This window comes from Porites lutea, chromosome 11 (genome assembly GCF_958299795.1).
Source record: "Porites lutea chromosome 11, jaPorLute2.1, whole genome shotgun sequence".
NCBI lineage: Eukaryota > Metazoa > Cnidaria > Anthozoa > Scleractinia > Poritidae > Porites > Porites lutea.
Genome location: NC_133211.1, coordinates 28,667,674 through 28,685,817, shown reverse-complemented (window position 1 = coordinate 28,685,817; position 18,144 = coordinate 28,667,674). Strand labels below are relative to the sequence as shown.

Below are 18,144 nucleotides of genomic sequence, written 5' to 3'. Positions count from 1 at the left end.
GCCTAAAATTTAAACATAGCGAAATAAGCTTCGAAAAAGGATTTGAAGAAAATGTTACCAAAAGTGTGTAGGATGAATCATAAAAATTTCGTGTTCGCGCTCTTGAAAACTATCCAAAAACAAGCTGGGCGGAATTCTGGACGTATTTTGCGACTATTTAACTGCAATGATAGGGTGTTTTTTGCTATTGCGGGATGCGCAAAAGCCAAAATTTCTACTTACTTTAGTAAGCCCAATCAGAGTTTGCCCTAAAACGTTAAAAAAAAAAAGGTTCGCATTAAACATGAAACTTTTTTGTTTGCGCGCCTAAAAATTCTCTAAAAACAAGCTTGACGACATTTTAAATATATTCTGCAACTAATCAAGTGTAATGAAAGGTTCTTTTGGCGTTTCTTGGATGCGCAGAGCCTAAAATTTAAACATAGCGAAATAAGCTTCCAAAAAGGATTTGAAGAAAATGTTACCAAAAGTGTGTAGGATGAATCATAAAAATTTCGTGTTCGCGCTCTTGAAAACTATCCAAAAACAAGCTGGGCGGAATTCTGGACGTATTTTGCGACTATTTAACTGCAATGATAGGGTGTTTTTTGCTATTGCGGGATGCGCAAAAGCCAAAATTTCTACTTACTTTAGTAAGCCCAATCAGAGTTTGCCCTAAAACGTTAAAAAAAAAAAGGTTCGGATTAAACATGAAACTTTTTTGTTTGCGCGCCGAAAAATTCTCTAAAAACAAGCTTGACGACATTTTAAATATATTCTGCAACTAATCAAGTGTAATGAAAGGTTCTTTTGGCGTTTCTTGGATGCGCAGAGCCTAAAATTTAAACATAGCGAAATAAGCTTCGAAAAAGGATTTGAAGAAAATGTTACCAAAAGTGTGTAGGATGAATCATAAAAATTTCGTGTTCGCGCTCTTGAAAACTATCCAAAAACAAGCTGGGCGGAATTCTGGACGTATTTTGCGACTATTTAACTGCAATGATAGGGTGTTTTTTGCTATTGCGGGATGCGCAAAAGCCAAAATTTCTACTTACTTTAGTAAGCCCAATCAGAGTTTGCCCTAAAACGTTAAAAAAAAAAGGTTCGGATTAAACATGAAACTTTTTTGTTTGCGCGCCTAAAAATTCTCTAAAAACAAGCTTGACGACATTTTAAATATATTCTGCAACTAATCAAGTGTAATGAAAGGTTCTTTTGGCGTTTCTTGGATGCGCAGAGCCTAAAATTTAAACATAGCGAAATAAGCTTCGAAAAAGGATTTGAAGAAAATGTTACCAAAAGTGTGTAGGATGAATCATAAAAATTTCGTGTTCGCGCTCTTGAAAACTATCCAAAAACAAGCTGGGCGGAATTCTGGACGTATTTTGCGACTATTTAACTGCAATGATAGGGTGTTTTTTGCTATTGCAGGATCCGCAAAAGCCAAAATTTCTACTTACTTTAGTAAGCCCAATCAGAGTTTGCCCTAAAACGTTAAAAAAAAAAAGGTTCGGATTAAACATGAAACTTTTTTGTTTGCGCGCCTAAAAATTCTCTAAAAACAAGCTTGACGACATTTGAAATATATTCTGCAACTAATCAAGTGTAATGAAAGGTTCTTTTGGCGTTTCTTGGATGCGCAGAGCCTAAAATTTAAACATAGCGAAATAAGCTTCGAAAAAGGATTTGAAGAAAATGTTACCAAAAGTGTGTAGGATGAATCATAAAAATTTCGTGTTCGCGCTCTTGAAAACTATCCAAAAACAAGCTGGGCGGAATTCTGGACGTATTTTGCGACTATTTAACTGCAATGATAGGGTGTTTTTTGCTACTGCGGGATGCGCAAAAGCCAAAATTTCTACTTACTTTAGTAAGCCCAATCAGAGTTTGCCCTAAAACGTTAAAAAAAAAAAGGTTCGGATTAAACATGAAACTTTTTTGTTTGCGCGCCTAAAAATTCTCTAAAAACAAGCTTGACGATGCGCAAAAGCCAAAAAAAAACAAAACCAAAAAAAACATGGCGGCCGCTACACTTTGCCCGGTTTTTCCTGTCAGCGCAGCGCCCTTCGCTCTAAGTAAAGCACTTTGCGACTTGACTTCTACAATCCTTTCATCGTCGCAAACGCTACAACAACCCTCTAAGTCAACAGAAGATCGCGCGTGCCTGCACTTCTAGTTTTCCCAAGATCGATGGTCACTTTGTTGGCCAGCTCGCTCAAATTGAATCGACGCTTGCCTGGGCCAAGCGAGTCCCAAATATCGGGTCAAACGAGGCTTTCTCCTTCCTGTCCTACTTGCCTCGGGCTTGCTGTCACGCAGCGGCTCACGGCAAGCCCCGAAATACGGCCTTTTGTCACCTCATGAATTATTCATGAGCCACCGAATATTTTTCGACAGGAAAACCCCGGCCCCCCAAAAGCAAGGAAATATTAAAAAAAACTAAAAGCAGGTCGCTTCTCGGCAACTACGTCAAGCCAGCAGGCAAGGGCAGGCCGCGAAACTCACGCTGACATAGTTCTCGACAAGAAACCTGCCTTAGACTTGCCGCCTGGATCGATCTGAACTTGATGCACAACCTTCACTACGAGCGCCCAAACAGCGCTGTTGTGCTTTACAAGGCTCAGAACATCCCTCAGTTCTTCGAGGGATGCTGTTGACTTGCGGGTTTCCGGACTTAATGATGTCCTTCCACCACCAGGCGGCCCAAATTTTGCTCCAAACACGGCCAATATTTTATTGACAGCAATCCCGCCATATTCTTGAACCTTCCCTCGGCTGATACGTCACTCAACGTCACAATACGGCGCCAGTCGCCCAGTCCCGCTCTGTTCAGTGCAAAAAAACATGGCCGACGCATCGTGCCAACCTGTTAAGACTGAATTTTCCTGATTTTTCGCCTGCTCAAGACGCCAGGACGGAGTAAACGAGCGCTGCAGGGCAAGGTGAGCTTCCGAAAAGCTTGTTTTCTAACGTTTTTGCATCATTCCCACACTTTTGCGACGTTTTTAGTTGAAATCAGGCAAGGGTTGAAATTTCCACCGAAAACCCTTGAAGGGTTGGTTGGTGTTTTATCAAAACCACCCTTCTGTACTAACCCTAACATCCACCCTAGCGAAAAAGCCACGTTAGCTCAAGACCCTTGTATAATTTTGCATTTTCTGACCGGGTCGCAGGTATTTAGCATCGTTACTGCAGTGATTTCCTCGTATTTATTATTTTTTGCAAGGTCACACTCGAGTCCAAACCCTAACCTTAAATTAGCTTTTGAAAATGTCTCAGTCTCTTGATTCACCTATACAAATCCCCTAACCACCCTCATAGAAGTCCCTGGGATTTGAAATTAATTCTCCTTAGGGTGATTCTTTGACATTTCTCACCCTTCAAGGGTGAATCGCGCCAAATTTTCACCTTATTGAGATCTTATTTGGGTGAAAATGGACAAAAAAACACCCTTGTGAGGGTGAATCCTTTCAAATGGTTATCTTCATTTCAGTAGTTGGGGTTATTTTACCTGGAAAATCATCTTTTAGGACGAGCATTAAATTCAGCGAGGGTGCTTTCTCGACCCAATTCACCCTTCAGTTAATACAATGCTATCTTTGTATTTCTTTGTACTGGAACACATGGTTCTAGGAAAGCAAAAGCTGGACCTGTAAGAATCACTGTTTCTTTCACACGTTCAATATTATTGTCAATTTTACTAGAAAGATCCGAGTGTTTTTCCAACTTTAGTTCAGTGTTCATCCATGTCTTTTTTAACTTGTACCTTGCAGAACAGGAAGGGTCACAGATTCTCGGGACCTGCGTTCTCTGCACACATGAAAAGTTTGTTTCGTAGCCTGACTGGAAGATTGGTGACAGTGAATATGCTTCGATCTGCTTTCATCACCTGGTCGTATGGCAGAGAGTAAGATAATTATTTTTTTCTACTATACACTGCACAGCTTTTTTTCTGCCTCATCAAAGTAAAAATACTCACTCAACAAACTTAGAGATATTCACATCAGTCCAACTTTATCCTGGGATTGAATTTTTTTGTTTCTCTTTCTCGGTCATGCACTGGTGTGAGTTGATTATTGTTGCTGAAAAACCTTACTCAAAGGAGCATCATAATCTTATAGAAATAAAAAATTATAAAACATCTTGAAAAAGGAAAACTGGAGGTTGCTCTGTGACATTTCCCTAAATAAAAAAAATAAAACAGAGAAAAGCTATGTGCAATATAGAATTTATAACAATAGGACATTTTATGAAATATATGTTGTAGTTAATTTTTTATGTCAGGTAATTTTTATTTTCCTTTGGTTTAAACGTCTTTGCTATACATCACCATACTCAAAAACAAAAGGAGAATAAAATTACCTGAGATAAAAAATCAACTAAAACATATACATTGGACCACTGGTGATCAGCATTAACAGTAGGTGAACAAGACAACCAATGATTACAAATATTTTCCACACATTAAATTTTGGCGGGTAGCATTTGGTAGGTCTGCCTTTCTTCGTGTTCATAGCCATCTCTAAAATAAGTTCTTCATTTCACAGTGATTGCACAGATGCCCTTAAGGCATCATTGGCGGCCGCTCTCAGACATTCACGGCAACAAGCCCAGCGTACCTATGACCGCGGTACCGCCAATGACAGAAAGCAGCTTGCTGTCAACCTAGCCAGGGAGTATGCAGAGGACCATTTGGAAGAGGAACCCAATAATGGCCAACCGCAGAGTTTCGGTGACTGCCCATTCAAACTGGGTGACTTTGTAGCGGACAGATCCATTCTCTCAATCAACAAGGTGATGTTTCCCTTCTCTGGTACAACAATGTCTCAAGGAACCTTTACAAACTGGAACTCAGCGGTGAACAGTGGACGGAGAGTTTGGAGAGCCTAGTGCCTGTTACAGTAAAGGTGCCAAAGAATCGACCAGGATTATATCAACTCTGCACTTCCCCGCATCAAATACACAAGGTCGTCTTTGCAGATTAGGTGAGGAACGAGAAATTGAAAAAGCTTGTACTCGATTATCTACTGGGCAGTAATAAAGAAACAGAAAAAGTGTGTTTTCGCTCAAAAGGAAATCCTCATCGATTTTCTGTTTCCTCTTTCAGCCTGCCATGCTTCCAGATCAGAGATCAAGTGACCAGCTCAGTAAAAATCTACAGTCCACTGAAGAACTACAACTATTTCTGTAGTCTGCTACAAACTTTTCTTACACAATCATCTCATGACATTTTAGTTTTGTGTAACATTATTAGGGCTTCAATTATGCTTGGTGAAAAAAGGAAGCCTTTTTCTCGTTCGCAGTTCACTGTGGTGGGCCTTAACCCTTTAAGCCCCAGTATCCACGTACAAATTCTCCAAACTGATCTCTATACATTTCCTTAAAGAATAAGTAGAGAGAATTTGATAATAGATCAAGGCATTTTCTCTTGTGTGATCATTTTGTTACTGCTTATAACATCTCTTGGCAGTGTATGGATCTTGTTTGGAGAAATTTGATCTTGGTCACTATTGGGACTTAAAGGGTTAAAAATATTTCCATTTAATTTTGAAAACAGTTTTCATTAGAAGCTGCTCTGGGAGTCAGAGCGGCCAGTCCGCTAGATAATTTCGAAGAGTGAACATTTCAATCATGTCATGAAGGTGTAGTGCTGTGAAGCATCGCGTCACATCACGTTAGTTTAAAGAATAATATTTGATGGTATGCACTTGTCAGACTGTGTACACCATTTTAGGCCCCAGTTTCACATTAAAATTTCACACTTGGCTCCAAGGCTAAGGAAGAGAAGAACAAAAGAAGTGAATTATTCATCCCTGAATCTCATTGCCATTTCTTTTATTCTATTCCGTTCAGCTTTGGAGTCAAGGGTGGAGCTGTTGAAAGGATTTGTTTTATTTTCTTTTTTAATCTTGTAAGCAGTTTGGAATTTTTGGATAGACCAGGCAAAGTAAAAAAGGCCCACTTGTTGGTGTAACAAAGTAATAAATCAATAAGCTTACATATTCACACCACGTTTGTATTTATTTGCTCAGTTTGTTTCTTTTATGATAGGGGGTGGGTAACTACTGAAATATGAAATGACAGGGGGTGGGTTAAATTTTTTTTATAGGTCAGAGAAATAAGTCATTTTGAATCTCTGCTTTCCCTTATTTAATGGAGTCAGTACACAGGATAATCGTTTTCGCAAAAAAATAAATCTATTAAGGCAAAAATAGGAGAAACAACAAAAAACATACGTGAAAATCTTGTTTGGTGTAAATTGTTTGGCAATAAGGCTTTGACAGTGGTAATGTCTTCATCTCAGTTCTGGAACTTTCAACTTTTTGTTAATAAGCAACTATTTGGTATGTTGGGCTCATATTTTCAGTTAACTGAAATTGATATGTCCTTTTAAATGTATTCAGCAATTTCATTTGTTCAGCTTCATCAGGTAAAAACTTGGTGTGTTATTTGGACGGCAATCTAACACTCAAGGTAAATACAGGAATAGCTCCGAGTGTTTGACTCCGAACTGAACGCTGTTCGCCAAAGCTGTGACAATTTCCTATCTCTGTTGGTACTGTTTAACACTAGAAAAAGGTTCTGCCGATGTAAGTGAAATTTTAAGGTTCATACATCGACTTCTTGCTTCTTTCACTGCCTAAGACGAAACAGAAGTCACACATCACAACGACGTTACTGATATCGTTGTCCAGTGTGACGCGTGGCTGAAAGTTAAGCGTTAACTTATTAATTACTAACTATTTTTATCCTCCAATTACAGGTCGGAGCCATTCCTGTATTTAGTCGCTCGTGAAGATACCGAAATTCTCCATACGATTTTCATTCCGTCTCGCAAATGTGTATGCTAAATTATAGGATTGCTGACAATAAGTAGAATATTATAAATAGATTAAATATATAACCCATCACCAAAAATCCAATTACACTTAACGAAACAACTCGCACTTTTAAAAAATGGAGCTTTTAACAATATATTGAAATGTTTACTGGTCAAACTCAAACTCTCCATTTTCACTGCAAGGAGTTGTCGTCTTTTCTACAGAGCTTACAGACTTTGACGAAGTCCCAGCTAACTCTAAGGGGTAGGTCGGTCCCAGGGTACAGTTACCGTGAAAAGCACAAGAGCCCCACAAAATGCCTGGCGTTTGAAATTAAAGAAATACAGAGAATATAGCGGAATATAGACGGAAAAAAACTTGTTTGAAGTCTCTTTTTTTATTTTAATTATTTTTCATTTCAGCGCAAAAAGTGGGGGCGGAGGCGCAAAAAAGTGGTGGGGCCGCGGCCCTACCAGCCCCTCCCCCTCCGCGGTCCCTGGTTAACCGTGAATTTCGGTTACTTAATTCACTTAGTATTGCCCAACCCCGTGATCGTTATTGCGGATTTGAGACCATTTTCGAAATAGATCGGTTTTTTTGTTGCCTTTTTTTGGCGGGAGTTTATTTACATGATTGATTGGGGTTGGTTAAGTCATATACCCTTGCTTTTCTATGTACTAACGAATCTAAATTGCGTGTATTTCAATTTCAACTTCTGCATAGAAAATTGGCAACAAACTATTTCCTTTTTAAAATTGGAATCAAATCTAATGATCAATGCAGTTTCTGTAAAGAAAGCTCGGAAACTCTTTTGCACCTCTTTTGGGAATGCCCGTTCGTTAAATCCTTTTGGAATGAAATTAGTAATTGGATGACAAAAAGCTCTTGCTTTCTTAAGGAAGAATTCTCCTTTTTGTCTTGCATAGGCCTCGTGTACGACACTACAAACCTGCTTTTCCATCATGCACCTTTAACTGGGACTTAAAGAAAAACTTCAATTTAAAATGGGGAGCGTTTATCCGAGAAAATGATCTCTTTGTCGAGATGTACGGAGAACAGCAATCGCGCTAACTCCCTATAAAGGCTCTTTCAGGATGTTTCTAGGCGGATAATCAGTAATCGTGCGTAGCGCGTGTGTGTGCGTGTTTATGTGTGTGTGTGAGTATGCAAAAACTACTCAAGTAGTTTTGGCTACTCTGTATTATATATCTGGACTGTTAAGTAACTACTGTATAGTATGTAAGTAATGTAGATCAGTGATGCAACGGGGTTAAACGACTGTATTTATTTGCTGTGTATTAATTCATTTCTGTTTTTTTCAGACAGTTTTTTGACCAGGAGGCGAGAGCAGAAGGGACACGAGACGGCCGAAGGTAGGTCAAGCATCTTTCTTAACATGCATAACCCTCGTATGCGGCTGTGCTGAGGAATGAGGAAAATACTTCACAGTAACTAATATTTTACCGCGAAATCGCGCTACAGATTGCCGCGAGGGAAGGGAGGAATCAAGAATTAAAAACAACGACAACAACAACATGACTTTAAAAACTTTTTAAGAGATCACTTGAGGAGTATTTGTGAAAGAAAGTCTTTCAAGTTGTCATCAGCTATTTCGCCAGTTTTTCCTTCTTTTCGGTGACATGTGCATTGACGTAGAATAGCCCGTACGGAAATGTTGGTAAGTTTCTATGTACGTGTTTATATGACGTTTGGCGTTTGCCATCAACGCCATTCTAAATGATCTGCTGTCCCTCTGCACTTACAGCGCTGACCACGACGATGAAGAAGATGAAGATGGTGACGTTGAGTCCTCACAGGACAGGGCCTTCTTCGTGGCGGACCAGGATGTGGTCGAGGAAAGTAGTCAGTCCTTTTATCGACAACAGGACGCGGCTTCCCTCCAAAGGGTCGAGAGCGTGGAGCCATATTTCCCCTTGGCATTCGCAGAATCCGCCGACCGGCCTCTAGCTTTCAACTTTGACTTGTTTCTGCTAGACAGCCTGTCGTTGCCAAGGCACATAGTGCCTCGAGATTCGCGGGAGGAGGTGTCCAATGCAGTTTTGTTCGACAACACTGCCAACGCTATCAGCTACTGCACCGAGAGACTGGAAAGAGGGTGGAAAGATACGCGTCCTGCCGCTGATCCAACTGAGCCGGCAAGTCGCAGACACACCCACCCGAAGGTGAACAAGTGGGAACTCTTTCGCCGTCACAGCGCACGTATGACCGAGGCTCTAACCAGCGGACAAGCGCCGTTTGACGCCAATTTAAACCGCGTTCGCTTGGACAGGTAGGTTGCTCAGAGACACTCGTAAAAAGCTATTTTTTTGGGGGGGGGGGGGTTATTCGCGCGAACTGACGATATTTTGTTCCTTTTGTTTCCTATTTATTGGCGATTTTCTAGAAAGTACACAGCATTGATAACGTTTTCGTTTTTTTGTTTAATAATCCTACAATGCTATGTACACCGTTTCGTTTCCAAATGAAGGGGGCAAGTTGTAATTGAACAGACACGATTGGTTAGTACTTAACTTCTGTGTAGCGAAGTTAAGTTATAGAGAGTATTCACCCTGGAGTAGATTTTACGTGTTTGCGGTAACTTTTATTTGCGGGAACTTATTCAGTCGCGGACCGCTGGAAAAAAAAACCGCCACACGGTACCCAATCAACTAATAATTTTAACCACAAAATCTTAAACGGCACACTTACGAAGCCCTGTCTGTTTTGGAACGACTGGTTTGGGGGCGCAAAGCAGGAAACCTATAGACAAGCCTTTGTGGACTGACCCTACTCTCTTGCACTCCTAGGTTTGGAAATATCATGATCTGGAACGCTCCGGCCTGGAGCCTCGCAAGCCCTGAATTCACGCACGGCTTTCCCAAGCGGCTGATAGTGCAAGAACACGGGGGTTTCTTACCGGGGAACATAACCGTGTCGGCGAAGGCCAGCAATTTGACGCTGAGGCGACTGGCGGTGTGCGACGTGGCCTGCTTGGTCAGTCAAACAACGACCGCCGGCTCAGGTCTGAGTAGAGCACGGCTCCTTAACCTCCGCTACGCGGCCATCAGTTACCAGAGTGGGTCATTCTGCCCGCCGTACCTGGCTTCCGCCATGGTAGAGTTTGGCGTAAACTTCGCCACCTTTGAGGCATTATCGGCAGACGCCTTGGACACGCTTCACGCCAGCCTCAAGCGGGGTTGGAGACAGGGCGACGACTCCAGCAGTAGCGGCGAGGAATCCAACGAACCCCTCATATCCTGTCCGGAGAGTGTTATGCAGGAGATAGGCAAGTCCAGCGCGGAGTCTGGAACCTCCCAACAGCCACCAGGGGACAGCGAGCGGACAATGCTCTGTGCTCTCCTCGCACGGCTGAGCAGCCGGCCCGGCTCGGAAAGCAGCGACTCAGAGGAGGACCACCATGGGGAGACTGACGGAGAGAACACCTCGACGACAGTGGGTGGCGCACGCGCAGCAAGGAAGAAGAGAAAGACTTCCTCTGTAGGCGGGAGGAGAGCCAAGGCGTCCCGTGTGGGAGAAGCGACGGAGGGCAGGGAACCAGGTAAAGAACGCTGAAAAATGAAACCAAACTCGATTATCACTCGCACATAATAATAATAATAATAATAATAATAATAATAATAATATTTCTATAGCGCTCTTATCCTATGTTCAAGGCGCTTTACAGTCATGTAAACAACATTATTGAAAAATATCTACAAATATACAACCATATCCTATTATATTTACAATGAGTAAAAAAGGGAAAAATTAAAACTAACGGAATGTATACAAATCTATAAAAACAATGATCCGTTATTATGATACCAATACATGCTGGTATCAGCACATGATACCAGCTTCGTGTTCTACGTCTCAGGAGTGACCGTTTTCAGTTTGTGGAGTTGTGCGCACACGCTGAGACAGTCGCAAACATTTGGTAGCTAAGAAGCAAACTTGAAAAGCATTGATAGATTGCTTATGTCATTCTTCTTATATTAGGAAAGTGCTAGCAAATATGTTGCGAAGTCTGAAACAAGAGATTTCCTTGCAACAAGAATAACAAACATGGAATCAATACCCCAAGAATAACAAAATTGAGCAAAATTTTAACTCTTCATTTTTGTAATGCGCATTTGATCATATTTTTATGTGAACCTGGGCAATATAAATGATACGCTCACTCACTTCCAAATCATTAACGGCGAGAACTCCCTGTTTCATTTCAGCAGGTGCAGAAGCGACAGGCGAACCAGTGACGGCGCAAGAGGAAGAAGAGGCAAATCCCAGGGGCTTGCAAGACGGGTCGGTCGCGGGACTCAGGCTTGACGCCTTCCCAGACGCGGAGACGTGGCAGGACATGTTAACTTTCTTCCGACAGCACCAGCCGCTTCGCCAAGAGGTGGGTGTCCACACTGATGGTCTCTTATCCCTCCCTATCCTTCTTATGGTTATCGTTATCGTTGCTATTTTTAAGGAGAGCATTTTCCGTCCGCCGATGACACAATCAGAAACATTGCATTTTTTGTCCTTTCTCTTTCCAAACAGGAAATACGAACCGCCATGCCCAGAGGAGGCGCTTGGCAAGGAGACCCCGAGAGGGCACAAGAGGCCACTAGCAACCTGATTGCAGACGCACGCCGCCAACTGCTTGGTGAGAAGATGGCAGCCCTCTTCGTCATCTGCGGCCGCGACAACTGTAACTGCCGAGAAGACAGCTGTGCTCTGAAAGGCGGTCAATATTGGCTACAAGAGCAGCCACGAAAACCCTGCTCGCAAGACCTCCGCTGTGCCGTTTGCAGCGTCTTCACACGACACCTAGACCCCTGCAATCTCCTCGGTAGGGCGTCTACTAGCAAGGGCGCTCTCTTCAGTCGACTCCTTGCGAGTTCCGTGGCAGTTCACCAACTGTACGACCTCGCCGTCCCGGCAGACTTACCCCCTGGTCAGAGGGTGACCAGAAAACAGACCGTAAAGGGGATACTGTGCTCCATGTTAGACGTCGAGAGAAATAGGCTACAGTGCCTCAGGCGCATAGGAGAGCTAGCCACGCTGGTGCCTAAACTGCTCTGTGTTCAACTTAGCAGCGGTCGTGCACTCTTCTGGGAACAACTGAGAAGAGTTTCCAACACGGTGATCGGGCAACGCGGTCGAGCGGCAAAACTAGCCGCTCTGGAAGCTTTCCGCAGGAGAATGCCGGACGATTCGCCCTGGAAGGAGTTCTTGACCCCCGATTGAGATCTCCCGCATCGCAGTGACTGCCCGTGAATGACTTTGCACGTGGCGCTTCAGAGTTTATTCAGTACTTGTACTTTAAGCAGTTTATTCAGTACTTGTTTATTCGGTACTTGTGTTCCATTTTGCCTTCCTTCTTGTTACTTTCCTTTTTCGACAGTAGTGTGACTGCCGGTTGAAGTGCAGGATGCCTGTAAAAGATAGCAATTAAAACTGTCAATAAAATATTGCTTTCGCATGATCATAACTGTATCTTGTCCTGCTCTGACTCAAGGCAGAGAGAAAGAGGGTATACAAAGGTAGAATGCTTATTGACAAGAAGTACGTGAAATCTTAACCACAGAAGCACCGAAATTTACTCTTTTCATGCTCCGTCAATTGACAGATCGGCAGTTAAAATTGATAACAAATTAACCCAATCCTTTACTTGTCATGCCGGGATGAAGCAAGGTTGCATGTTGTCACCTACCCTTTTTAATTTCTATCTAAGTGATGTACCAAAATTGCTAAATAAGCTGGAATCTGGAAGTTATTTGATGCACTGACATCTCCCATACTCTTTTATGCGAGTGAACTATGGGGGATTGATTGCAGTGGACAATTAGAAAAGGATCCAGCAGAATTAGTTCAGAATAAATTCCTGAAGTGGTTGCTGGGAGTTAATAAATACTGCAATAACCGTCAATGCCTGAAAAGCTGAGACAGCAAAGGTTTCCAATGAGAATTGAAGCCCAATGTAGGAACTTCAAGTTCTGGTTTTTACCCTTAACCTTAACCAAAAATGAAAACGAATTATCCCAAAATATCATACAATACTATTAAAGGGAATGAAAACAAAGCTTTCTGGAGCAAAAAAAAAAATCAAAAGCTTCATTATTGGAACAGATAGGGTTAGGAGAATTCTGGATGAAAGCGCACTAGGAATCGTAAACATCGTAAAAATCAGGCAACGGCTTGAGGATATCGAACTACACAGAGGGCTAAGTGAAATAAGTAACGACACTAGAAAACTTGCTAACCAAAGCAACAAAATGAGAACCTACCGGTTATTCAAAACGATAGACAATTACAAATGTGAAGATTACCTACATCGGGTCACCCATACGCGACACAGAATAACTCTAACAAAAACTGCGACTAGGCCACCACAAATTAAGGACCCCTTTGTTTTTCCTGTTGAGTTTTCTTTACGATTTGTAAGATATCCATCGGCAGAAAATTTCACTCCAACATGTAAGGTATAATTATTGACGATTTCAATGTGTTCATTGCTAACCAGAAAATTGCGTTTATCTATCGTTGATTTTCTACCCTTGTTTGGAAATACAATAACTCTTGTTTCAGTTGCATTAATCTTATGAAGCCAATCCTGACAGTATTTTGATAGTCTGTCAAGAGTTTGCTGCGAACCTGCTGCTGAGTTAGATATTAAAAGTAAACCAGGGGCATAAACTGGGACAGAATACAGCCTTGTAGAACACCTTTACCATAGTTGCAAAATTCTGCTCGAACAATATAGGGGCTGTTTTTTTCTTTGGAGCGCGGGTGGTGGGTCTTGACAGAGAATCGGCTGCCACTGTTGCAAACGCGCTCTTTTCATAACTTATAAATTGGATTCAGCTAACAGAGCCACTCCCTTCAAACATCTTTTGCAACAGAAATCCAATTCCATTAATATCCTATGGCTACGGCAATTCCTGGACTGTCAAACAGTACTCCCTTACTCGAACAGCGTTGGAAATTACAAATCAACTTCTTATTAGAGTTTGTTCTTTCATATCCTCTTATTCGGCTATTTTTATGTCGTACTCTTCTTATAGACCTTGTCACGGTTTTCGACGCCATCGTGACGAGTACGCGTGACAAATTACAGTGTTTGTATGAGAATCTAATGTCGAATAATTTCCGTAAAACGGCTGTTCTGAAAAAAGTATGACTTCTAAACTAAAGCGCTACCAAACAAAGGATTGTACTAAAAAATTTGGGGGGCGTGTACCTGTGCTTAAATTTCTCCGGAGGCTTGCTTTAGATTTACCATATATTTGTCTGTAATTTTTCCCGGGACTTTCCGACTTACAGACAAATGTATAGAAAATTTCAAAAAGTGGTTCTGGGTCTTCTAGCGCATGTAACGCCCTCAATTTTCTTTTTCTTTTTTTTTTTCCAGTAGAATCCCTAGGAGTGAAGCATTAGTTTAAAATTCAGATATTTTTTGCAAAACACCCTTTCAACGGAAATTATTGGACATAAGATTCTAATACAAGTACTGTAATTTCTAACGCGTTTGCCTATTCGTCAAGATGGCGTCGAAAACTGCGACAAGGTCTATTACCATTATTAAACTATGACTGATAGGTGGACAAATTATAGAAAATGCCTGTATTTCCTGCGATTCTCCAACACATGCACGCACGCTATTGTAGCTCCTTTTATGCTGATGACTAGCCTTAAACGCCGAAATTTTCTGGGACCGGTCTATAGCCATTTCTTTCGAACAAAAACAATAAAAGCACTATTGCAAAAACCTACCTAGCACTTGCTGCCTTTTCCCACAACAGGATTGTTTTTGATTTTTGCCCTCAAACTCAAAACTCGAGCGAGGATCGCACATCAGCTGACAAGATGGCGGCGCCGGTCGCCGTTTGGTTCCAGTCTCCCCCGTTCCATACACTGTCACATTTATACTCTATCGCAAGCCGATCTTCCTTCGTCTCTCAGAGCCAAACACCGCGTGTCACAAACTTGAGACTGTCACCAGTGCGCAGTTCACTCTCTATTATATAATACGCACAGTTTTTTAGCTGGCCAACTTCCTCCCTTCGTCGGTAATAAGCCCTCAAAAATACCCCCATTCACCTCTTTAATAGACCAATCACAGGCAACTTGCGCACAAAAGCCCACCCGGGTTAGCCCTGCAGCCAACCAAAAAACACCCACCCACCTTGAAATGACCCATCTCGTTTCGTCCAATCGCAAACGCTACATAGCGGACCCCAGGGGACAGGCAACTAATTGGTAAAGTAAGTATGTAAGTTGGACGAAAGCGTTATTAATCATTATTTATTGAACGCACTTCAGTGATCACGGCTGACGCAAATGCCATTGCGAGGAGACGAAAGAAAATTTAAAACAAAACATTTTATCGCCGTTCTTCGTGCTTAATTGCGGATTTTGCCCGATTTATATAGGCTGAGGGAAATGGAATTGACGTCAGGACTTCATTTTTGGTAGATGACCTATTCGCCAGGCTGAGTAAGCGTGTTCATTTCTGTCTCAGCTGTCTAATCTTCTTGAGCATGTCTCGATCGTTTTTAATTCTTGTCTGTTTTGCTTTTTGATGTGACCCCGCAAGAAAATGTAATGCAAATTTTTCTTAGGTACTCTACCTTGTAGAGAATTAGAATAAACGGGATATTCGACTTCAGTATCTGCGTTCACGTATGGTATTTTCTTTGTATGTCACGATTAAAAAACAGAATTTACTGGAATTTCCTTTCCAACAATGGTAGTCTTTACACTAGAGCCTAAATAAGCTAAGAATTATTTGAAGACAAGTAAATTGTGAATTCTTCCAGTAAAAGAAAGCTTCACACACAACCTATCTTTTTTACTTCAGGTTTGCTTAAGCCTATTTTCCCACGCAACATAATTCAGATTGATTGACATGCTTCCCCGGCCTTTCTCAAAGCTTAGAAACCGCAAGTCCGCTAAGTCGGTTTAAAGGTGAATTTTTCAGCATTTCGTTATTTAAAATAACTGCACAGTAATTTTCAAGGAGTTATAATAACTCCTCTAGTGGGGCTAATTTAACTCCTTACAGTGGAGTTATTTTTTGGGGAGTTATTTTAACTCCAAAAAGGGGTTTAAAGAACTCTTTTTCAGGAATAAAAGTGACCCCAGATATTGAGGAGTTGAAATAACCCCAAAAAAGGAGTTATCCTGTACCTAAAATTTTTACTCTATTTTTGGAGTTATAATAACTCCCTAAAAATAGCGTCTCTACTCTCGTGGTTGATTAACTAGAATATTGTCATCATTGTCCGGTTAAAAACAGTCACGAAAGTATCTTAAAATAACTTTCGCGATCTGAGCATGGTGCTTAGCTCGTTTGAAAAAAGGAACTTTTTGCAATAGAAGAAGAAGTCTGTCTTCCAATTATTCACTGCAGAGATAATAACGGGAAGTCAACTTAACCAAATTTGATAAACGTCACGTTTGTACAACGTTATTAGCAGGTTTCGTGGAGTATTTTTTGCACTGAAAAATCTCTTGAAGCTTACTAGGCGTTGTGAAGTTTGTGATTTTGCCGGTTAAAGGAAACATTCTGTTCCAGTCTAACTGGAAGGTTTCTGTCTGCGTTAAAAGTTTCCTTAATAGGAAGCGCCATAATTCAGGTCATAGAGAAAAAGAAAAAAAACAGAGGAAACATCTTTACGGTGGCCAATTTACTTTATTGGTGTCAAATTGAAGTAGAATACCGAGCTGCAGGTGTTTCCCTGTGTCAATAGTATTCCGAATATTTTACGGCTACCCGGGCAAAGAATATCGTTATAGGTGGTTTTCACGTTACGTCATCGCCGCCATGCTGGTGGACAGTAAACAAAAAATCGTTCATTAGCTCGTTTTGTTTGCCCACCAGCATTTGTTCATTTCACCATTGTTATTTGTGTCTCCTGAGATTGGATGAAAACCACCTATACCGAGGACATTTAGATACAGAATCTTTATATCAAAGCTTCATTTCAAAACTAAATAATTCAATGTTGAATGAGTGTCTTCATATCTGATAAAGAGACGGCTTACGTCCAATTTTTTAGACCAAAGTAACTTCAGACCTTAATATTCGTGCAAGAATGAGTTGATCTACATCAGAGATTTTGAAGCCGCTCAAAAAACTCGCACCGCTTTTTTGACGTTCTCTTTGCCTTGGCAACGTCGTGGTTGCTGAAACCTACCTTCACTAGCCATAATAAGAAAAAAGTTCTTTTTACAGGTGGCCTATGTCACATAATGTGGTTTTCAATAGGGCACTGCATAAAAAAAAACTACAAACTACAGTACTAAAAATGACGAAATATTAAAATAGATGAACTAAAACTATAAACTATACCGCTCTCTTATGACGCACATTAAAGTTTACATTTTAGTTTACTTCCCAAGTACGCGTAGCCCGACCATGCTGAAGAAAGTCTGCCCACCCTGGGGGTGGTTCTGGAATGGTCTTGGATTGAGAAAGCGCCACTCGATGTCCTCCGATCGCGGCTGTAGTGGCGCGAAATGGACACGCGTAAATGCAAAGGGAAAGAACCCTAAAGGGATGCACCGGGGAGGGCCTTATGTAAGATTAAAAGGAAAAATAGACTGCTTGCAATGTGGGCAACTAGTTCATATCCGTCCCTCGGAATGAACAAACCACTTAAGAAGGCACTCCTCGTGAACTCGTTTCCGACAGCATGAGAGTCTGCTAGAAGGAACCTCAAGACTACCGAGGCACACTAAACACTTTGACTGAAGATGTTTTTCCAGCCGTGCCATGTCTCGCTGGTAGCGTTGTACGGATTTTTTCTTTTTTCGCTTGCCCATCTCTCGTGACTCTAAAAGACAATGAAACACGTGTGCTCCAATTAAAACTCAAACTATAATCCAAATGCCGTTTACCCTCAGCAGATAACAGGACGTGCCTTCTCGTGAAGGGCACGCGACTCAAACAACTTGCTGAGCATTACATGAAAGTATTCACACACGACAGATGGGCAAGCTGCTACGATTTGAAGGTTGAGCGCTGGTAAATCACGCGTACAAGTGAAATAAGCAGAAGGAACAAAGCTGGGCCATCCACTGGCGTGGGAAGAAACCTCGCGCGCGCCCGCATGCACCGTGCAATCTGTCCCAGATGTGCAGGAGGCCTTCCTCCCAGCCTGAAGACAGAAGACGTTAGGCACGCGCGCCAACGGTCTTACCACGGCAGCGGAAAGCCTAGCCTTTGGTCTGCAATTATTTGACGGTTATAGCGCGATTCACAAGAGAAGAAGAAAAATTATGATCGTGACTGCGCAGTTCTCGCAGTCTACATTTGCATAACGATTTCAGACAATAAGGCGTGAGCAAGTCA

The 18,144-nt window shown here is 41.7% G+C and overlaps 1 protein-coding gene across 1 annotated transcript; it reads left to right on the top strand.

Annotated features, from left to right (window-relative positions):
* Positions 1-8,719: 8,719 nt before the first annotated feature.
* On the top strand, positions 8,720-12,267 carry LOC140952763 (uncharacterized). Its single transcript, XM_073402212.1, has 4 exons — positions 8,720-9,090; positions 9,608-10,359; positions 11,030-11,199; positions 11,346-12,267. Exons 1-4 carry the CDS (start codon positions 9,023-9,025, stop codon positions 12,033-12,035), a joined length of 1,680 nt encoding a protein of 559 aa, XP_073258313.1. The 5' UTR covers positions 8,720-9,022; the 3' UTR covers positions 12,036-12,267.
* Positions 12,268-18,144: the final 5,877 nt, after the last annotated feature.